The following is a 22593-nucleotide window of genomic DNA, read 5'->3' as shown; positions in this document are numbered from 1 at the left end:
TTTTTTCAGCTGTCTACAACTAAAGGTTTTGTTGCTGGTAATTTAAGTTATACTGAGGAAGATGGTACAAAAGTGAATTGTACCTGCAGTGCAACAGTACGTATCATACATAGCATCTACCTTTGCATGATATCTTGCACTTCTTGTAGCTCAGGTTACTGTCTGCATTTATTATACAGACCAGTGCTTGTGGCAAATTGCCCAACTGTATTGCAATTCTGAAGCTCAGCTATATGCTCACCAGGAATATATCCTTTAGATATGCTTTTTTGCACTACCTTCTGCCACAGGAGCCTTGCAGAGGAAGGTGTATCTATTGTGTATATTGGACTTTATATCCCAATGTTCTGTCAAATGAGTGCTCTGAATCAAAGAAGTCTGGGCACTCTGAACATACTTAATTTCTGTCACAATAAATTGATTATTGGCAGAGTAAGAAAACAAGTCAAAACTGGTTTGAAGAGAGGATATTCAATTAATCTAGTCCTGAAAGATCTACAGCTTTGTGCAGAACATGAAAGCAGGAACAGAACTAAGGCTTGGTGACTGTTGTAATGATTTCCTGGGAAATGTGTTCATCGTGAGCCTACGTGGGTAATTTCAAAATGAAAAGATAACCCTAGCTGCCTGTTACTTTGTTTTTTTTTTTTTTTTAAAGCAGAGTGTAAAGTTCCCTGTTATTAATGCTCTTCTACAGCTCATCATATTTTTATTTGTTGAGTTGCTTCACCCTGGCATGAGAGGTGACTGAGCAGAGAGCAGTAAAAACAGGCCACACACTTCAATACATACACACTCCGTTGCCAAGTTCTTTCTCCAGTTCCTGTTTTCCCATCCATATGCTTGCCAGATTGAGCCAATCCTAATATGAGGTGTAAAGGAAACATTACTATGCCTTCAAATTGTTACTCCAAAATACTTATAAAGTTAATATATATATTATACATAATATATATTTTATATATCTTATACATAAAATATATATATTAACCTGATTTTATATAACCTAGATATATATATATTTTATATACCCTAGAGATATATATAGCTTAATAAAAGAAAGGATTTAATGATCTTCCAAAGAGCATACTTAAATGTTTTAAGCCTGTATTGAATTTGCAATCTTTACACCAAGTTGACTTTTTTTTGGCTACAGTGGTCAAAAATTAATCAAATGCTGTTCTCTCTGCAATGACCATATGATGAATAATCTGTGACAGTAGCACAAACACTTCCAAAAAGCATCTTGCTATAAAAGGACTTTTACACAACTACACAGTAGAGCAGGATATGAATGGTGGAATATGCTTATAAAGAGGTGAATATGTAAAAATTGATCTTGTATGTAGAAGATGAATGGCTGTTTCAGGATGCAGTTGTGTCCTTCATTAGGTAATATTGTTATTTTAAAATATATAGTTTTCTCTATTTAAAATGATTAATCTCATTTTTGTTGTTTTAGGCAGTCACTGTGCCATCTAACGTTCAAGGAATTAAAAGTATCCTTTGAGCAAGAATTCTCATTGTAGATGGAAAGAATAAAGTAAAAACAAAGAATATTCCAAGTTAAACAATGTTCTGGTAATTTTTTCTTTACTTGTTGGCTCTGAAATTGGGTCATGAACACTGATTTTGGCTCCAGAACAGGTATTTTAGAGCATTTAGTTTTAATTGATTGGTTTGATGGATCACTTTACATGCAGCTAGCCTTAACAGAAAAGATTTAATCTCACATGCCAAATTTATGTTAATTGTAGAAAAAGATGCAACTTTTCAGAGACTCCTCGATGATGACTTCTGCAATAAATTGTCCCCATGTATAATGATTACGGTATGCATCTTACATTTCATATCGTCTAGCTAGATGTAAGAATTTAAATACTCGGTATTATTTAAAGTAGTGGTGCTCAGACGTTGTCCAAAGACTTTAATAAAATATGAAACATATTTAACTATTTTTAATTGTATTATCCTCATAGAAATACAAGACACACATCCTAAAGACTTCTTCCCTCCAAACATCACCTTAGAGTTTAGCACCTTATCAACGGTATGTGCTGCTGCAAAGTAGCTGCACCACAGAGTCTCAGACAGGCTTAACAGCTGAGTAACCTTTTGTCCTTGAGGATCCTAGGTTTAGCAAACACAAGTGAAAGAACTGGTTGATTTTGGGATTGTAATGAAAAAGTTACAGAACCTTGAGAATTAATACAAATGTGTAAATGGAAAATGCAATACCTCCTTGTTCTGGGACAAATCTATCCCACAATGAGGAAAAAAACACATCCACTCACCTAAGAGATAAACATTTATGCTGTGCCACATTTTTCCTATTAAGTTCAGTGATAGCAAGAACTTGTCTTATATTGTTTCACTAGTGTCATAAATGTATTTGAGAAGAAAAAAGTGGCCTTCATACACCAGCTGATGCAGATACCGGGGTACATCTATATGTTAACTCCCTGACCTTACAAATTAACTCCTTAAGCAGAGGAATATACGATACTTCTGCAGCGCCTGTATTGTTAGAACATGACAACATCTGCCTTCCCGCTCCCCAGCCTGACCTTCCTCCCCTCCTCACAGAGCCAAAACAGGAGCAAAATAGCTGCTGGAGAAATATTTCTGCCACCATTACATTTGTTTGTTTGCTTGCTTTTAAATGACAAATGTCAACATAAAAACTGTCTGCTTTTATTTTATTTCCTTAGGGAAGAGGTATACCAGACCTTAACACACGACTTCTGGTCAGAAAGTTATGGGATTCTTTTCAGATTCCTATTTTCACCCTTATGGATGCAGATCCACATGGTAAATCTGTCGAAGTTCAATGACATAAAAGGAAATATTTATTTACAATGTCTTTTCTCACTTTTATGGGAAGGCACTGAGAGCACAGAGATCCAACATGATCAGGAGGTTCCTGATTTATGCAGAATATATTCAGGAGGATGGAAGGAGTTAAAATGAAATGTCAGTACTGCTTTACATTCCCACTGAATATACTTCTACCCTCTGTGATGATTTGTTGTGCTTTGACATGTTAATAGGAATCTTGTACCGAATAAAGCAATAGTATTAAGGGACACGGGTTACAGTACAGATAGACACATTTGTGATAGATGTTGGACACTATGTGAAAGAGCTGATTATCCTTGGGTTTTAATTGACTATACACAGGCAGCATGAAACATTGAACTGTATAAAGATGACATATTATGCTCAAATTCTGATTATTTTGAAAGTCTAAAAATAACCGTAACCCATAAAGAACCAATCAGAAAACCAGAACAGTTACACCATAAACCTGAATTTTTTCAATGCAGTCTTCTCACACACACCTAGTGTGCAGATAAACTGACAGTTGACATTTGGTATTCTGCAACCCAGGTGTAGAAATAATGTGCATCTACAAATATGGATCTGTGGTGAGTATAATTTTTCCATTTCAAATACATTGTTTTGTAGCCCACCCTTGAAGGTGGAACATATGAAATGTTATTACAGGCATGGTTAGAATGCCTTTTATCAATTTGTTTCAATATAAAAACACAGATTTTAGGCTTTGTGTCTCTGCAGAAATGCTTCTTCCTGAAACAAAGTGGCTGACAATGACAGGTGTTTCATGTGTATTTCACCATTTAACTGTATTTTACAGTCTTTCCTTGCTGCACAAAGCAGCTTTCAGGCACTCCAAATAGAAAAGTGTTCTCCAGATTGCTTTGTTTCTGCCTTAGAAGAGAAATGAAGACTGGAGGGACCTTGGGAGGAGGAGGACATAGCTTGTGAGATGGGTGATTCTCCACAAAAATATGTTATGCTGGTAAAGGTTTTGGTCTGGGGTGAGAATTTGCTTATGGAGCCACGTGTTAGTGTGGAACATTACAGAAAAAGAGGCAAAGAGAACAAGAAGGCATTATGCTATTAAAGATATGCTAAAAGATGAGGGTACAGGAAGACCATGCGGAAGGCAAAGGACAGGAGCTGGGTGAACTGTTCAATACACCTTCAGCTCTCCTACAAAAGCATGTGCACTCATAAAACACCGTCTTCCAGGACTAAATTGCCATCTTCCTTTGTAAGTTCATTTTCTTCAGTTTCAGAGCAATGGGTGTATCAAATGAAACTAGAACATGTCAAGTTCATTTCAAACAATGGAAGTATTCCTTTATACAACATATCATCTAACTGTGATAGTTTGCTGCATGGTGCTGTAGGCTGTTAAGAGATGACAAAAAGTTTTCATGGATTCTAAAAGCAAACCACCAAAATAAGTAATACACCACTATCACCACGTCTGGCTCAGAAAGTAGGAGTCACAAACCATTGGGAGCATGGGGGAGTATTCTGAAAAGTATCATTAATTGCTTATTTGCTTTTACACTTTTCCCTAAAATATTTACTGTAGCCATGACACTGGGCCATTTGGGGGGGCTATTTTTATATGATGTCATACTTTCCAGCAGAAAATATCAGAAATTTCCAGATTTGATTGTCTTTGCTCCTCCAGGCTTAATTTTGTTTGTTTTGGCAATCAGTCTCAAAGTAACTGTAAAAACCAAATCAAAGCTATTGAGACTAGGCCAGCCTAAATGGGACTGAAATGGGTCTAGAATCTGCCATAGGCTGAAGGATGCAAATCTTAGTGAAGGAGGCATTTCTGGCAAGGGGATATGGTAAGCTTCAGGTGTCTTCTACACCATTTTGACAGTGAAAATACCTAATTATCTTTGTTGTAAATCTGACCATGACCTTGGAATACAGGTATAGAATCATAAAATCATAGAATAGTTAGGGTTGGAAAGGACCTTAAGATCATCCAGGTCCACCCCCCTTGCCATGGGCAGGGGCACCTCACACTAAACCATGTCACCCAAGGCCTTCGTCCGATCTGGCCTTGAACACCGCCAGGGATGAAGCATTCACAACTTCCCTGGGCAACCTATTCCAGTGCCTCACCACCCTTACAGTAAAGAACTTCTTCCTTATATCCAATCTAAATTTCCTAAGTTTTAACCCATTACCCCTTGTCCTATCACTACAGTCCCTAATGAAGAGTCCCTCCCCAGCATCCCTATAGGCCCCCTTCAGATACTGGAAGGCTGCTATGAGGCCTCCACCCAGCCTTCTCCAGGCTGAACAGCCCCAACTTTCTCAACCTGTCTTCATATGGGAGGTGCTCCAGTCCCCTGATCATCCCTGTGGCCTCCTCTGGACTTGTTCCAACAGTTCCATGTCCCTTTTATCCCTTATTTTTTATATGTTATTTATATCTTTATCCCCTATTTATTATATCCCTTTTATCGCATATAATTTAAACTAAAACTCACTGAATGCTATAGTTGACCTTTCTTATTTTAGTCCATGTCTTTTGAGGCCCATCATCTCACCGTTCCGTCTATAAAATGGCTTGGTCTCCTTCCATCTGATCTCCAGAGGTTAGTTATTTCCCCAAAAGAAACAGAAGTATTCTTCTGTTTCACAGACAGAAAATGCAATCTGACTTAGTGACTTAAAAGACAACCGACATTTAAATCTATTATTTTTGTCATACATAATTTTGGCTTAATATAAATAAGTTGGAATAAATATTGAAATATACCAGAAAATCCAACAACTTTATTTTCTTTTCAGATTAAATATACGCAGAGACGCCCTGATTCCATTTACAAAGCGAGATCAAAATAAGTTAGCAAGTATACAGAAGAGACCTTACATTGCTTGTCAGCCAACATGGAAAAAGGAAGTATGTATAAACCCACTGTTTCCTATTTCTTACTCTCAGGGGGAAAACCCTACCCTCTGCAATCCTGTCCTCCTATATGATGACAAACTCTCAGTCTAGCAGAACCAGCAAGGTTTTGCTGCCTTCAAAAGGATATCCCATGCTCTGGGATGTCTCTCTCAATCAGTGGGCCAGAATTGGCAGCATTTAAAGCTTTCCTGCCATTAGTCTTCTGATGGTCACAAGGCTCTCCTAAATATTATAGAACATATTACGTTTTTACAAGTAGGGTAATGCTTATAGCAGCTACTTACTTACTCCTAGATCCCTAATGTTGCCTGTAGCTTTTGAAGCATCTATTTCAATTCAGGCATATATTGTGTGAAATGGTTAGACAGGACAAAAAGGTCTTGCATACCTTCTCCTAGCTGGTTATCCTAATCTTAGAGATTGTGTTACTGTGAGGTGCACACCACAGAACCCATGAGCATACAATAAACTGAATCTCAGCTCAGTGATGGGGATTTGGGAACACCATTTCCAGTAATACTGATTTTACACATCCAACAAGTGTAATTCTTACTTATTAACTGCCTACCCCTGGATCAGGCTGGGCAGCATCACATATTAATTTGGTTTGGTTTTGGGGTTTTTTAGCTGGAAATTATGGAAGCATCCAAGCTGAAGGCTGAAATTCAAGTTCTAACTTCTCTTTCATCAGATTACCTTTCCAGAGTCTATTTACCAAACAAACTGCAATTTGGTGGATGGGTTTGAATGCCTGTTTGCAAATGAAATGTTTTTCCTGTATTATTTTGTTGACTGCTCTTAGAAAAAAATGTAGAGACAGAGGAAGGAGTATGTGCCAGCTTCCTGCTAGGTTTCATTATCTATGTACTTAGATTACTATTCATTGTCCTCTTTTAAACCATAAGAGAAATTGTGATTTACAGACTACCGTTGCTTCTGTTCCGCAGCTTCTGTTGTGTATCAATGTCAAATGGAATGGTACAGAAATAAAAAGATAATGAAATATGTTCTTTGTGGCCATAAAATGTTTAAAAAAAACATTATCAAGGAATTGCTTTGCTTCGTGTCTTACTGCACAAGAGAGTAAAATACTTTGTTAACTATTGCCTCCTTTTGGAAATTATTTTAAGTACAGGATTGTAGCATTTTGTGTTAACTGTAAATTCTGACTGAAAAGTCAGAAATAATTCTTCATTACTGCATATCTCAAGCAGCTATAAATGTTCCAGCAACCAAATTAGTTTGTCTTCAATGAACAAGTGAACAAGCAGATGTTGCTGATTAAGAATTTAATAAACAATCCCGTTAATGATGCACATCGTAACAGTATCCCTTGTTCATTTTCTTTTAGTTGGCTCTAAAACAGTCCAAAGGAGCAGGAAACTGTGGTGATTAAAGCGTGCAATAAATTTTAGATGAGGGAACCAGACTGGCTGCAGAGTAAATACTGCAAGTGATCTACACAGCCTCCTGCATGGGTGTTGCGGACAGTATGCTGACAGTATTTTCAGGTTTATGCAGTTGGGTTTATTTACTACTGTTCCAGCAGTATTAAATTCAAAAGGAGATCAAATTCCTTTTCATCGACTGCACAGCAGCGGTGCTACTACCTGATAGTACCTCATACAGCCCATGAGCACAATGTGGGTAAGAACGCAAGGCCGATACCGTCGGCAGGGCCAAGACTCTCGACGCAGGGCTGCAGAGCAAGACGGGGCGTCTCCGCCGCAGAGAACCGGCGGGGCAGCGTCCTACGGCGGTGAACACCCTCCGAGCTGAACCGGGCGACGCGTCCCCACGCTGCGGCGGGCCTGACCACGCCACCTCCTTCCACTCCATTTGCACCGTTTCCTGCAGGGCTACAGCCGCCGCCGCTCGGGTGACCCGTTCCTCGCAGCGCAGGGAAAGAAAACGTAATTTACCCTTTTCTATCTGCTCTGTAGCAGCGCTACGGGGGGTACTGAGAAGCGCAGAGCCCACTCTCCCCCGCGCTCCGAACACCCTGAACCCGACCCTCCCCATCCTTCCCCCATCGACCGGCCAGGGCGCAGACGCGGCTACCGCCCACTGACAGCGGCGCCTGCGCAGAAAGCCGCGGCCTGCAGTGCGCTGCAGCCGCGTTATCTGTTGCGCCGCGTCGCTTTAAGCAGCGGGCCGGAGCGGGCCTGCCACCCCGGTGAGTGCGCGCCGGCGCTCGGGTCTCGTCCGTGCGTCTGGGCGGCCCCAGGTCCAGCTGATCCCCCGAACGGCCGCTGCCCGCGCCCGCCGCTGGCCGGTGCTGCCGGCAGGGAAGCGGGGACCACGGCGACATGGCGCGTCGTGCCCCGCCGGGCACCCGTGCTGCCTCGTCGGGCGGGACGTAGGCAGAGATGTGGGGCTGGGGCGTGGGGCTGAGGAGCATAGCGAGACTGGCTCTTGCCGTCCCCAGCAGGGGTCCCTCACAGCCTGGCGGAGGGTGGGGGGGTGGAGATGTCGGGTCCAACCGCAGTGAGAAGCGTCATTATTTGCTTTTCTTGTATTTGTACATCTCTGGGTGCCTCCCAGGCGGGCTGAGGGCTGTGCTGGTTTAGTGGCGAGACACCCTAGGCATGCTTGAGGGCCCTGCAGGTCTCAGTAAGCCTTCTTCTCGTTTGCAGAGCAAGGATGAGCCTGTTCGGATCAACGTCAGGGTTTGGTACCGGAGGCACCGGCATGTTTGGCAGTACAGCTGCAGATAACCATAATCCAATGAAGGTATGTGCATTGTCCCCCGTGGGAACTGCTGTTCTGCTGCAGTGTTTTAATGTGTCACATCAGTATCTACTAATTAGTTGTATAGAAATAGTAGGATCTCAGTGCACAGTTTTCAAAGTTGGCTAACTTTCATGGAATCCCAGACTGGTTTGGGTTGGAAGGGACCTTAAAGCTCATCCAGTTCCAACTCCCTGCACTAGAGCAGGTTGCTCCAAGCCCCATCCAACCTGACCTTGAGTGTTGCCAGGGATGGGGCACGCACAGTTCCTCTGGGCAACCTGTGCCTCACCACTCTCACAGGGTCTCATTTCAGTCTCCCCTCTGTCAGTTTAAAGCTATTTATTTCTTTTTTATGCTTTGTCCTTTTTAGGATATTGAAGTAACATCTCCACCTGATGACAGCATATCTTGTCTAGCGTTTAGTCCACCAACATTGCCGGGTAATTTCCTCATTGCAGGATCATGGGCAAATGATGTAAGTACTCATAAAGTGGAAGCACTGGTGCCTAAAATGCAAAATGCAATCCTAAAAACTTATGCCAGAGCACCTGAAAATCTTTCTCACTGCAAAATTTATGTCTGGTGCCAAGATACTAAGGTTGATGGAGCCAGACTGTTTCAACTGAAAAATTTTGTTGTGATATTCTGATAAGTCATTCCTCTGCCTGTGTGTTTTCAGATGCAGCTTGAAATATATAGTCAGTGTTTTCCCTGTTTGATTTTTATTAGTTTTATTTTCCCTACTTTGGTTTTGCCCAGTGAAAGAACTGTGAATACACTGGTAAATCATCCAGTTTGACAGTGCAGCCTCAAAAAAGTTCCTACAACCTTACTGAATTTTATTGTATTGAAGAGTGAGATCCCAGCTGGGACAAACAGGGAGGTTAGACAAACATGAAGCATTTTTTAACCATTATAGCTGTTGGCCAATAGCCTGCCTAGCTGAGGGTTAAGGGTTCTTCAGGAGAGCACTGGGAGGTGTTATGTGATCATAAGGTACTTCTGAGCTGGAGTCAAAGTTGTGGGGTTGAGCTGTGGCTGTACAGATAAACTGAACATAATCGGAGAAAATAAAGTTTCACTAGATGTGAGAAAAGTTTGGTGTTGTATTTATTGTTGTATAAAATAAGGCTGGGATCTTCAACAGAAGTCTTTTTAGGTCCTTCGTGTTACTACGTTACATCTGCATATGCTTCTCCTGTTACAGGTTCGCTGCTGGGAAGTTCAAGATAATGGACAGACAATTCCAAAGGCTCAGCAGATGCACACAGGGCCTGTATTGGATGGCTGCTGGAGTGATGTATGTTCCTATTTAAAAATAGATTGTTTTTACCTGAACCCTAAGTGAGAGGGCATGGGGTTTCCAGACTGACATGAGTGCTACATGTAGATGAAGCCTGTAATTACTGTATAGATTTATGTTACAGTAAATACATGCTAAGCATGCCCTAACCAAATAGACCAACATGGTGTAAGAAGTGAGTTTAAAAGTAAGAATATATATTTAAAGCTAGATAACAGCTAACACTTTTCTTTTTTGCAACATATACATAAGTTCTCATTTCTGTGTTTCTTCTTTGTCTTGCAGTCCCTGTATGTGTTATGTTAAAGTTACAGGATTATTAAAAGAGAATAAAATTTGACAAGTTTCTAATAAATACTGCATGATAGAGGTATTTAATGTGTTGGCCTTATTCTTGTTTTTTTAGGATGGGAGTAAAGTATTTACTGCTTCCTGTGATAAAACTGCCAAAATGTGGGATCTCAACAGTAATCAAGCTATCCAGATTGCACAAGTAAGCAAGCCTCAAACTACTAGGTTTTGGTTGGGTTTTTTTTTCCCCTTTTCTTCTTTTATTAAAAGCTACCTTTATTAACAAATCAAGCTAATGTTTAGTGCTTCTAAAGTAGGTACTGCTATATGAAGAAGAGGTTACAGGGTGTGTTCTGTATTTTTAAGGTAATGATGAGCACATGCATAGGGAAACCTGCAGTCAAGGTGATTTGAATAACCTGTGTAGCTGTAGCCTCTATTTTACTTGAGAAAGCTCTTTGGACTCCTGTATTGATCTCACTAAGTCACCCTGCTGCATTATAGGGGTGGGAGGAAAACCTTAAGAACTCATTGAATTCACTTTCACAAATACCAGCTTTCTGCTGCAGCAGTAGCAGGGACTATAATTTACGTTCTCGATGTAGATGTTGATGTTTGTTCATAGTTACGGTAGTTCCAGTGATAGAATGAGTTACCAGTTACATAATTTAAGAAGAGAGTTAGTCCTTTGATTGCTTCTTGCATCTTATTTAAGGTGATAATGTTCAGATTCTCAGCCTTGATTTTAAAATCAAGTAGCATGTTGGTGTAGTTAACATAGGCCTTTCTTCTGCAGTTGTTTCCAGAAGCTGGATTTTTTTATTACTTTAATACAGCATGTTGTTTATTACAAAGAGTTGATTTTTAGCAAAATGGATAATATCCTTTATAAGTAAATAGGTCAGAGGAGGTGATCCTGCCCCTCTACTCTGCTCTTGTGAGACCTCACCTGGAGCATTGTGTGCAGTTCTGGTGTCCTCAACATAAAAAGGACCTGGAGCTGTTGGAGCAAGTCCAGAGGAGGCAACAAGGATGATCAGGGGACTGGAGCACCTCCTGTATGAAGACAGGCTGAGAAAGTTGGGGCTGTTCAGCCTGGAGAAGAGAAGGCTGCGTGGAGACCTCATAGCAGCCTTCCAGTATCTGAAGGGGGGCTACAGGGATGCTGAGGAGGGACTCTTCATTATGGACTGTAGTGACAGGACAAGGGGTAATGGGTTAAAATTTAAACAGGGGAAGTTTAGATTGGATATAAGGAGGAAATTCTTTACTGTAAGGGTGGTGAGGCACTGGAATAGGTCGCCCAGGGAGGTTGTGAATTCTCCATCCCTGGCAGTGTTCAAGGCCAGGTTGGGTGAAGCCTTGGGTGACATGGTTTAGTGTGAGGTGTCCCTGTCCATGGCAGGGGGGTTGAAACTAGATGGTTAGGGTCCTTTCTAACCCTAACTATTCTATGACTCTGTGAAAGTCCTGCTATTCATGCTTTGTATTTCTGCTATGACCATCTTTCTGTGTAGGGTGACTTAACTGTAGTTCTTTGTGTCAGGAGCTATTTTTTATTTTTTTTTTTTTTATGTTCAGTGCTCTAAGGTCACCCACAACACAGTAAGGTCATGACCAGCCCTTACCCTAACTGCTGTGACTACAATAATGAGTCACTTTTCTTGAATGGGTAAGAAGTATAAACACATGCAAAGTCTGAGGAGCATAAACAAGAAACGTGGACTGTTGTTGTAGTAAGCGTGTGTGTGTTTGTGCTTTTCTTCTTCAGCATGATGCACCTGTGAAGACTATCCATTGGATTAAAGCACCAAATTATAGCTGTGTGATGACCGGAAGCTGGGATAAAACTTTAAAGGTATGATATTTACCTGAACACATGGACACAAAGCATGCTAGTAACCTATGTATGAAAATATTTATGTGAAGTGAGAGTATTTTAATAAACATTAATAAAAACCCCAAGCAGAATTAATGAACTAGCATGACTTCACATAAAGCTGCAGTATTTTGGCTATAGAACAAGAATGAAACAGCTTGGTACTGACTGCATTCACTTTACTGAACTAATTTAAATGGTGTATCCTCCATTCCAGGCATAAGTTTGTTCATTTTTCTGTTTCCATCAGTTCTGGGATACCCGTTCACCAACGCCCATGATGACACTGCAGCTCCCTGAAAGATGTTATTGTGCAGATGTGGTAAGCCATGATACAGGGTAAACTAGTGTAAGGTATATGACTGGGAATGTGGTTATACTGTCAGGCTTTGAGGCTTCTGTAGATCAGCACTAATTACTGAATGTTAGTATTTGACCTTTGTGGGGTTTTAGCAATAAACCAGACACTGATATTCTTGATCAGGCTTTGGAAAAAGGGTATTTGCGTCATACAAAACATGATTAGTATCCTTTTAGCATAACAAAACCAAATTGGAACTATCACTGACCTACCCCTGTTTCTGGCTGAGTTTGTATACCACTAGTGTGTTTAACATTGGAGTCAGCTAATATTAGAAGACTTTTAGTATGCTTAATTTCTCAATGGCAGGGAAAAACTGATGTATTTGCTTTGAAGATATATCTACAGATTAACTTTGTTCTTTCTCCCACTTTCCCTCCACCCCTTCTTCCCCCAAAATATTCAAATTCCTTTATCTTCTTGAGGGATTTCTGCAAAATAGTAAGTCAAAAATTCTCTGCAATGCTATTAATACAAGTGTCTTTCTTCCAACCTGTTTTACAACCTTATCCAGGTTCATCCTATGGCTGCTGTGGCCACTGCAGAAAGGGGTTTGATAGTTTATCAGTTAGAGAACCAACCTTCTGAATTTAGAAGAATAGAATCTCCTCTTAAACACCAGGTAAATGATAATATTTGAGTGTATTTATACAGATTGTCAAAATTCTGGGCTTGCCATTTTTTGGTAAAAATGAGTGATGTTTCAAAACCAAGTTAATTCATTATGGCATGTGCCCTGGTTTCCTATTGGTCTGTGGCTGATCTTCATAAGGATTTAGAAATGTAAATACTGTGGCCCATATTCTCATGAGGAATTGGCCCATCTCTTGACCTTGTTTGTGTTTTTGCTTTACTTTGTGTTGATACATGTGATGTTTCATGTCCCTATGGAAAATAGGCAGCATTCAGAAAATATGGCCCTCAAGTCTCTGTCTAAAATCCTCTTTCTTTCTCAAATTTAGCATCGCTGTGTTGCTATTTTTAAAGACAAAGTGAACAAACCTACTGGATTTGCCCTTGGAAGTATTGAAGGAAGAGTAGCTATTCATTATATCAATCCCCCAAATCCGTAAGTATCATTTAAAAAACATCTGTTCTTCATTGCTCAGCCTACAGTGAGGATAAAAAGAGATTATTATTGTTATTGTTGTTACTACTGTTGTTGCTGTTGTTATTATTTTTTTTTTCCCCAGTGCAAAAGACAACTTCACTTTTAAATGCCATCGCTCCAATGGAACAAACACATCAGCACCTCAGGATATTTATGCTGTAAGTATTCGGCATGTACTCCTTTATTATTTTTACAGGGCAGTGTATGCTCTTAGTGTACAATTCACTGTGAATTATTTATTCTCCTTGATCTTTTACCTCATCTGAAGTTATCTCAGATGTATGTTTAAAGACTAGACATACTTTAAGGGGAAAGACAAATTTTTGCACTTAAAGCAAGTACCACATCAGCTGTTCATCAGTTATCTTGTTGGACTTGACGCTTGTTAACTTTAAACAGTACTTAATATATTTGTGTAATGGGATTATGCCTTGTATTTTTAACTGCTACGAAAAAGGTAATGCTTTCCTCGTTGCTTTGGTGTTTTTTGTTTGTTTGCTTTCCCAGAACCTATTTGAAAATGTTAAAAAACAAAAAGCAAACAAACAAAAGCAAAAAAAAAAAAACAAAACCAAAAAGCCAAAAAATCCCAACAAAACCTATAGTTGAAAAAACCCCTGTGTATTTACTTTCTTAGGATGCAGCCTGTTTCTTGAGTGTTCCCATCACCTGTCCATAGGCATGGTGTTTTACATAGTAAATCTCTGCTTCTGCAGGTAAATGGGATAGCATTTCACCCTGTCCATGGCACTCTTGCAACAGTGGGATCCGATGGTAGATTCAGCTTTTGGGATAAAGATGCACGAACAAAGCTAAAAACATCAGAACAACTTGACCAGCCAATATCTGCTTGTTGTTTCAACCATAATGGCAATATATTTGCATATGCTTCCAGTTATGATTGGTCAAAGGTAAGTAAAGTTTAGATTCACATTCCATACTTGCAGTTGACAACTAAGACTGCCCTTTTCACAAGGGGTCTTCATTGTTTTTAATAAATAGTAGCTTGGTCTTTCTAGTTTCACAAGCATGCAAGAAAGTGTACAATGGTCATTTTAGACATCTGATGAAATCTAACACAGCAGTGCGTTCCTTGGGTGATAGCTTCAGTCAGACAAGATTGCTAAACAATGCTGTTTTGCAAATGTAGATGAGCAAAATGTAAATTACACAATGCAAAAGTTATTCCGGTTGCTCACACACATTCTGCAGTGGGGAATGTCATGGGGCAGTGTGGCACCCAGCAGGTTCCCACAAATCTCTTTGAAATGCACATCTTTGCTTGTGCAGATTCTGTTTGACTTCAGAAAGAAGCTGTGACTGTGGTCATAAACACTTGAACCAGTTTTTGAATAGCATATACTCTATTTCCAGTATCGCTCAGTGCGGCTTGCTCGTGGCAGTTACAAACTTGACTCAACAATAAATCACATAGATTCAGGAGAATCACAACAAACCATAATGCATGGAAAATCAATATTTCTTAAAGTGGGAGTAGCAGTGTTGAAACATCAGTGATTTGAATTGAATGGTGACTTCCATTAAGAGTGTTACTTTCATCTTACAACCAGTGCTTTTAAATTTGAGGATAATATCCCATCTGGTTTTGACATGAATGCAGAGATGAGCTTTACTGCATGCCACGTAGAGAGCAAACTTTTCATTTACTGCATTGTATCTGGTGTTGATGCTGCCCAAAGTAGCAGAGCTTTGTTAGGTGCTAGAGCAAGTGAATTCTGTTCTAAGTGCTTGGTAGAATGTACCAAGGCATTTCTCAGATCTGTAAACCGATATGAAGTAGCAAAATTGGTAAGTACAAAGTACTAATCTTTCTAGAACCATTTCTGCCGAGTAGAGTTGGTAACTTTCAAATTGTGTGTTGGATTTTAATAGCTTTATTAGCGTTTGCTCTCCCTGATTTGGATACATGCGTATTGAGTAGTGTGTATGCAGATAATGTCAACATGCAAAATAGGATATTTGCATCTGCAATTGGGGAACAGATGGTTTTGCAGTTGCCTGTAGAACTTGGGCTTCACTTTGGGGAAAGAACGTGACCTTAGTTTGTTTAAAAGGTAGAAAAAGTCAAGTGAAACAAGGTGGCTATTAAAGTTTTGTTTCTTCTCTGCCTAGAAGACATTAAAAAAATAATATTGAGCTCTTGTGCTGCAGCTATAAAGTAGAGCTTAGAGATACATGGTTATTTGAATATGAAAAGGTGGGGGTTTTAATACCTTAAAGATGGATAAATATCCCTTAAATTTTCCTTCATATGTACAATTCTTGTAACTGTTACAGTAAGTTGCTTCTAATGCACCAACCAATATCTGGTTTTAAAGGCTTCAAGATCAAATCTGAAAAAAACAAACTAATGGGCTATTCATATTCTTAACATTTTAAGGTAATGCTGATATTTCCTCTTTGAAGAGAGTAAATACAGATTCTTCTTCTTTTTAGGGTCATGAATTTTATAATCCACAAAAGAAAAACTACATTTTTCTGCGAAATGCAGCAGAAGAGTTAAAGCCAAGGAATAAGAAGTAGTGAGTACGAGTCTGACTGGTGTTGCTCTACTGTTACTCTGCCATTCCTGCCTCTACTCCACTGCTCTTCTGCCATTTGTGCCCTATTGCACCACAGTTCAGTCAGTTTGGAATCGCTAACATTTAGCAGGAACTGTAAAAATTACATTAAATGTGTTCTGACATGCTGGAGAGCATTTTTCAGATTAGATACGCTGATGTGTATACAACCACTGTCCGTTCCACAGCAATAATGAAATTGCAACAAAATCTAAATCTGGGTTAGATATTCCTGCTTAGAAGTGCAACCATTTGTATCTGTGGATTTATTTTATAAGTACTGCATTAAAATATGTTAATTACAGTTCTGCAGAAATTGTATAAATACTGTATTTTTTTGTAAGTACTCAAAGAATTGCAAGTAATTCTTCTCAAAGGAGGCTTCTTATTATTCAGGGGTTTTTTCTTTGCTTTCTGTTTTTTAAAATGGAAGTATTGCCTGCTGTGTGCTGGGAAGAAATGCCTTGCAAATTGTTTTCCCCCATTTTTTTTATGAATTAGGTAGGTATGTAAGTGGCCAACAGCAGTGACAGAAACTCAAGACAGAAGATGGGCACAGTGCAAGTTTTACTTCATTTTTTTTCCTGCACTCCAGCAGTGGACATGACTTCTGAGCCAATGATACTTATGGTAGTTCAAAGGAGAAATTGCCAGTTGTGCCAAGTGGTATATAATAGTTCAGTAATGTGAGCAAACCATTAAAGGTTTTGTTTTGTTCATGACCAAACCAATGTGTGCAAAATACTTGTGGCCTAAACTGCTTTCAAACTGACACCTTTTAGGCTTAAATGTTTTCATCCCTTAACAGGTGGCTCTGGACTGAATAAAAGTACTCAGTTTTGTATTAAATAGAAAATAGTGCTGGTAAATTTCATCTGATCAAAAATGCTGTGAAACAAAATGAGTGGGTCTTTTTCTGACTTGAATCTACCACTGTTTACTTCTAACTAGCCAGTTGTATACATGCCAAAGTTTTCTTTTTAGACGTGAATGCTTGTTATTCCTGTTTTAACTATTGTTCGTTTGATATAATGACTAAATAAAAGCAGGGGAAGTGCATGTATAGAAATACCTGTCATATTGTACAGTAAATTCTCTGTAAAACTGTATGTTGTAACACTTATGGTTATGGGTTCTTGCTACATTTCAAATAAAATTTTTACTAAATGCTTTTTTTACTCCGAAGTTCTGTTACATTAACGTGGGGGAGGTGCTGTGCTTCACTCCTAAAAGCAGCTTCTTGTCTTTTCACTGTAATTCAGATATGTTTTCTGAAAGTACTTTTCTTCCACTGCTCAAGCTGGAAATCTAATGCATTTTCCAGTTACTGTTTCATTATGAATGATTCCTGGTTTGGCGTCAGAGAATGAAGAAGACTGGTATGAAAGGCCTTTTGTTTTATAAGAATGAATCAGGTTCCTTGCTGTCTCAACAGCCAAACACCTAACAGTTTGTCTTTAGTAGAAATAAATCACACTGTCTTCAAACTCCAGAGCCACCTGGTCCTTTAGTTTAAGACTCCTCTCTAAAGTGTTCCATCAGTTGTTGCTGGGTGTGTATTTCTTGTTTGGCACAGTTGTATAGTTGAGGAGAGTCCATGAAAGATACTTTGCTATTTTTTAAGGATGCTGTTTTCTGGGGTTTATTTCTCAAGATGTTTATTTTCCTACTAATTCTATGGTTTATGTGGTTTTAGATTTCACATTAATGTGCTATTTGTTTTCTCTAAGATAGGGAAGAGTTCCCAGCAGTTACACCAATAGCTGGTCATTTATGCAAATGTTTCATTTGGGTTTGATAATCTTTTGGTTGGTTTGTTTGTTTTTTTAAAGGTTGTGATTGTTACACACCAACCTTTGCTTGTTAGGGCATTCTTCCAGACTTCCCAGTCAAATGGCACCAAGCACTTGCAGGCTGTAGATGAAGATCACTGATGGCAAAAATTAAAATCATAGTCATCTCCTGCATGCAGAACTCCCACTGGTGTAAACAGGGAAGGATGGGATGTAGCATCTGCTTCTTGTTTAAAAAAAATCCTGGTGTCTCTTTTGTTTACATACTGAACAGTGTGAATGAGTGATTAGAAAATAGATTCACTCTAGTTCACCAAGTACATGTCTGCTGGATCCAATGGAGTTGCTCCTGCTGAAGTGGATATTAAGTTTGGCCAAGATTTATGTTCATGATGAAGCCAGCACTGGTAAGTCTCTTGTTTGGCAATACACTTATGTAGGAATGAGCTGAGTACTTACTCTGCTGTTGGAATCAATTTTTCTATCAGTCACGTTTTAGAGTTATTCAGACTAATTTCAGAAGGAGTGTATTTTCCATTACATTGCTGTGCACATATATTGGGTCTGGCTGAGGTGGAGTTGATGTTTGCCATTGCAGCCCTCAGTGCTATGCTGTGTATTGCTAGGAGGCAGGGTGTTGCTAATACAGCAGTGGTTTGGCCATCGCTGAGCACTGCTCCAATATATTCCCCCTCATGAGCAAGCTGAGGATGGACAGAGCCAGGACAGCTGACCCCAACCAACCAAAGGGATATTCTATACCATAGGACATCTGCTCAGCAATAAAAGCTGAGAGGAAGGAGGAGGAAGGGGGAGCATTCATTATTTACGATGTTTGTCTTCCAGAGCAACTGCTATGTGTGCTGCAGCCCTGCTTCCTAGGAAGTGGCCACAAATCGCCTGCTGATGGGAAGTAAAGAATAAAACCTTTTGTTTTCTTTTGCTTCCACATGTGACCTTTGCTTTTGCTTTACTAAACTGCCTTTGTCTTTAGCCACATTTCTGTTTCCATCTTACTTTCTCCCCTCCTTGTCCTGCTGAGGAGGGGGGTGGTAGAGTGGCTTGGTGAGCACCTGGCATCCAACCACAAGCAGCACATTAGATCAATTGGGAGGACAGAGTCAAACTTTGCTTTGTTTTCTTACCCAAGTTAAGAGAATGCATTGGTAACTTTTCTTCCCTGGGCTTACTGCAAGATTCATGTGTAAAAGTACACACAGCTGTATCCCCTTAAACACAGTGACAGCTTACACATGGGTAAGTGTTAGTGCATGATCTGGAAACGTATTAACTTGCTATTCTATGGCACTTACCTGTCCAAAAAATGAAAAGAATGAAGAATGTAAGATGCTAATGTGTATCCAGAGCTAACCATAGGAATGCTAGAGTTACAGAACAACTTTGTTAGTTTTTGGAAAGTGCTGTCGATGTTTGTGGTTTTATTGCAGAAAAATAATCTTTGGCACAAAGAACTCAGCTAAGCCCCCATATGGGGACATTTCATAAAGATTTTCAGCTCTCTTGACCTTTCTCCTGCTGGTCTCACCTGTCAGTAGTCTTGCATAGTGGTTTAATGAAGCATATTTTGTAAAACAAAGCAATTGACAAAAAGTTTGTCTGCTAAAGCCCTCCACAAATGAAAGCCAGACATGTCTGCACAATGGCATTCAGTCAAGCAGAGTATCTTAATTTACCATCTGTCAGATGAAACGCAATAGCTGGCTTGGTGAGTACTCCAGCCTAGCTCCACGGCTGGGAAAACAGGTTAGAGTCATTCTCCAGAGGAGAATGGATTTGAGATAGAGCTGGGGTTAAGGGTATGTGGGAAGCTCCAATCAAACTATTGTCCAGCCTGGCCTTAAACACTTCCAGGGATGGAACATTATCATCTATTGCTGCAACAGAAACCAGTGAATGGAACAAATTGAGAATAACATTAATTCCCTAGTGAAATGTTCTACCCCAGCAGTTGCAGTATGCATCATGTGCAATTTAAAGCTGTTGCTGTAAATCTCCTGTTGTGCCGGGGGATGGCAGTGTTGATGGCTTCTTAACCAAAGCTTTCCCGGCAGACATCTGTGCGGTTGCCCGAGTTTTGGGGCCCTCAGTAGCAGTAAACGTGTTGGTAGCATGTTTGGAGAACAGACATTTAAGGAATTTAAGATTAGTGGAGGTGAGTCAGTTCTGTATGAACTGGACTATGGGCTATTAGAGTTCTAATAACTTTCCCCTCTAAGACAAGTCTTGGTAACTTTGACTAGTTTTCATACTGCTGTCATAGAAGACTGTAGGTTTAAAGCTGGTAAGCAGCACTATGTTTTTGTCTAAGTTGGCTTTCTTGCAGAAAGAACGAAAAAAAGCCAATAAAAATACTTCACTAAAATAACCCCAAACCAGGTAGGCTCAGTGATAAGCTATGTAAAAGACAAGTGTATTTTTTTTCCTAGTGTTTGAAGTGCAGTTTTCATTTTCAAGGCTTTGAAATGCACAAGATAATGAAAGGGAGAAATAGTCTTGGATTACAAGATTTGAGTGGGGTTTTAAATCGCTTATTTACCCCAGTTAGCAAGTTGTTTTGTCCTTGGGCATGTGTGACCAGTCCCCCCTCCTCTTGACCCCAGGGATGTGGTTGGTGTGCCTAACACCACTTTGTAAGGCAACCTGCCATCCTCTGCGGCCGAGTGGGTCATGTATTCACTCCCTTTCCCTCACTATCAGGCCCTGAAGGTCCTGTGAACCCCGCAGACAAACCAAACGGATTCCTTCTTCCCTTCCCTGCCCGCCTCAAGACTCCCGGGCACCAGGACGATTCCTCCCTTCTTCACTGGCCTTGAAGGTCCCAGGCACCCAGCCAGCCCCGTGGTGGGGACACAACAGGGAAGCATAACAGCACACACTGCACTGTCTATGCAATCAAGCACTTACAGGTCCTAAGTGGCATCTTGGACCCAAACTGCTGCTGGACAGTGAGACCATGATGCCCTGTGGCCAGGAGCGCTTCCATTGCACCAACTTCTGCTTCCTCTGAGGATCACGTGAGTGACTCATATTCTTTTATATGATCTTCAAGTCTAGACTGTTACATTGATAAAGGAAACCATGTATTAAGATCCAACCTGATCTGCAGAGGGTCCAGGTGATAAGAAATTATAAGTCATTGTATTACAAATTCTACATTATGTTACTTATGTATTGCACTATATTGGTTCTACTTGTAGAAAGTGTGCCATTCTAATCCTAAAGTCTGTGCTATAAGAATCATAATATCTTGTTAATAAAATAAAGCCTTAACTGTAAATATGATAGAATACCACCATTCTGTCAAGGGTCCCTAAAAGAACTTGTCTGTCCCCTTACTGTCAGGGCACAGGCATAGTTTGAAACAAAAAGCCCCGGCAATGTCTGCATTGACACAGTGCACACCTCAGGCTGCAAGTTGGAGTTCATAGAACTGTGTATTTCACCTTGCAGCTCATGTCCAAACAGCTGAAAGGCATTTATTCTTATTTCCTGGTAAGCTTAGGGTTTTGTACTGGCAGTACAGAGACCACTCTACTGTTCTCACCAACAGAACAGCCATTTGAAGCATGGAAACTGCTACTCTTCTCCCCTTGCCAGGTCAGAATAAACCAAGCGAGATCACCTGGTTGGCTGCGATGCTTTCAGCAGGCAGACGCTAACGGGTATTTCCATGGTGAGACATGTTCTGTGTACACGTGGATTCCTGTGTTCCCAGGAATCCACAGCGGGAAACCAGCTCATGAGAATGCAGCCACTGGAGTGGGGATATCACAGCTACAGGGTTTAGGAATGACAAGAGGCAGTGATGCGGGGAGGTCTCTCCTGACACCTCAGTGCAGGCTGGCATAGCGCAGGGCTGGAGACTGGCTTGCAGACACCTCCTTCATCCCCCCAGTGCAAACCAAGCCTCTGTTTATTTGTACCATTTATCTGCTTCTGAAACAGGGATAGTGCTACATGAGGAAAAGGGAATTCAGGCTGTTCGGGACTTGCTTGTAAGGTAACACAAGGCTGAGGCAGTATCATAAAGAGGGCCATGTGCCGCAGGACCACTTGCGTGCTGACGCAGCCATTCCAAATGTTTGTGTTGCATCAGTTCTGCAAATACTTTTTGTTACAGTGCATAAAAGGTACAATGCCTGTCAACATTAGCTTTGTAAAGAGAGACCGTTTTCTTCTGTTGACTAATTATCCAGTGAATATATTCAGTTTGAAGAGACGCTTCAATAATTTAGCAGGCATGTGCCAGGTAATACAGGAGCTTTTGTTTTACTAGCAGGCATAGATCTTCAATCATGTGTAACTCAATCTCTGGCTTTATGTATTCAAGGAAGTGTTTCGTATAGCTCCTGTATCAAGTGCCACTGAAAAGCAGGCCTAGATAAAAGATTAAGGCAATGCTCTTAACTGTGAATAGGGAAAGTTTACCCTTTACTGTCCGGTATATCTGCTTTATACAAGTGAAGTGTGTATATGCTGAGATCCAATAATGAGTATGTTGTGACAACAGGAAAATGATGTAAACTGCATGTTAAATAGCTGGGTCAGTTAAGTCTCCCTTCCTTACTTTATGGGCTGTTAACAATCAAACTTTGTAGTTTGATATTGAATGCTTTCTGTCATTAAAGTTTCTTAAATGCAGGTCATTAGTGCTGCATTCTTTGCTTTGCTGGACCAGATAAGTAGAACAATAAAGTTCAGGTCCTGGGAACCCATGAAGCAAAACTCAAGTAACAGATTTTCTCCAAACCCTCCCAAGGTACT

General features: G+C 40.2%; 2 protein-coding genes across 7 annotated transcripts in view; both read left to right on the top strand.

The window, feature by feature from the left end:
* SPO11 (SPO11 initiator of meiotic double strand breaks) overlaps positions 1-6830 on the top strand; it is a 44219-nt gene extending 37389 nt beyond the window's left edge. For 3 of the 4 annotated variants that reach the window (XM_061375362.1, XM_061375359.1, XM_061375360.1), the window contains 8 exons: positions 10-96; positions 1463-1499; positions 1722-1831; positions 2712-2811; positions 3391-3428; positions 5362-5438; positions 5635-5746; positions 6383-6830. In XM_061375362.1, the coding sequence (XP_061231346.1) occupies positions 10-96; positions 1463-1499; positions 1722-1831; positions 2712-2811; positions 3391-3428; positions 5362-5438; positions 5635-5746; positions 6383-6502 (681 nt within the window). In that variant the 3' untranslated portion in view covers positions 6503-6830. The remainder of the gene's footprint in view (positions 1-9; positions 97-1462; positions 1500-1721; positions 1832-2711; positions 2812-3390; positions 3429-5361; positions 5439-5634; positions 5747-6382) is intronic. The other variant, XM_061375361.1, reaches the window with a different exon arrangement.
* A 1030-nt stretch (positions 6831-7860) lies between these two features.
* RAE1 (ribonucleic acid export 1) lies at positions 7861-22470 on the top strand. Of its 3 annotated transcripts, XR_009728802.1 has the most exons (14): positions 7938-8114; positions 8392-8488; positions 8859-8963; positions 9696-9788; positions 10198-10284; positions 11854-11940; positions 12212-12283; positions 12837-12944; positions 13285-13391; positions 13516-13591; positions 14150-14344; positions 15891-15976; positions 17848-20847; positions 21327-22470. XR_009728802.1 is itself a non-coding variant. In XM_061375616.1 (12 exons), the coding sequence occupies exons 2-12, from the start codon at positions 8399-8401 to the stop codon at positions 15975-15977; spliced, it is 1107 nt and encodes a 368-aa protein (XP_061231600.1). In that variant the 5' UTR covers positions 7861-7931; positions 8392-8398; the 3' UTR covers positions 15978-17191. The 3 variants fall into 3 exon arrangements, 2 of the variants coding, with proteins under 2 accessions (XP_061231600.1, XP_061231599.1); XM_061375616.1 differs by lacking the exons at positions 7938-8114; positions 17848-20847; positions 21327-22470 and adding an exon at positions 7861-7931 and having other exon boundaries at positions 15891-17191; XM_061375615.1 differs by lacking the exons at positions 17848-20847; positions 21327-22470 and having other exon boundaries at positions 15891-17191.
* The last annotated feature ends 123 nt before the right edge of the window (positions 22471-22593 follow it).

This window comes from Neopsephotus bourkii, unplaced genomic scaffold (genome assembly GCF_033783945.1).
Source record: "Neopsephotus bourkii isolate Nb327-2 ecotype Australia unplaced genomic scaffold, CSIRO-AGI_Nbou_v1 NB_1663, whole genome shotgun sequence".
Lineage (NCBI taxonomy): Eukaryota > Metazoa > Chordata > Aves > Psittaciformes > Psittacidae > Neopsephotus > Neopsephotus bourkii.
The sequence above is the reverse complement of the archived record's forward strand: the minus strand, read 5'-3'. Positions and strand labels throughout refer to the sequence as shown.

Bases quoted from the DNA above. Each gene is read 5' to 3' on its own strand.
- RAE1 (XM_061375615.1), top strand. From the start codon at position 8,065: ATGGCGCGTCGTGCCCCGCCGGGCACCCGTGCTGCCTCGTCGGGCGGG. The intron at 11,941-12,211 runs GTATGATATTTA...TGTTTCCATCAG, and splicing joins GCTGGGATAAAACTTTAAAG to TTCTGGGATACCCGTTCACC. The intron at 12,945-13,284 runs GTAAATGATAAT...TCTCAAATTTAG, and splicing joins AATCTCCTCTTAAACACCAG to CATCGCTGTGTTGCTATTTT.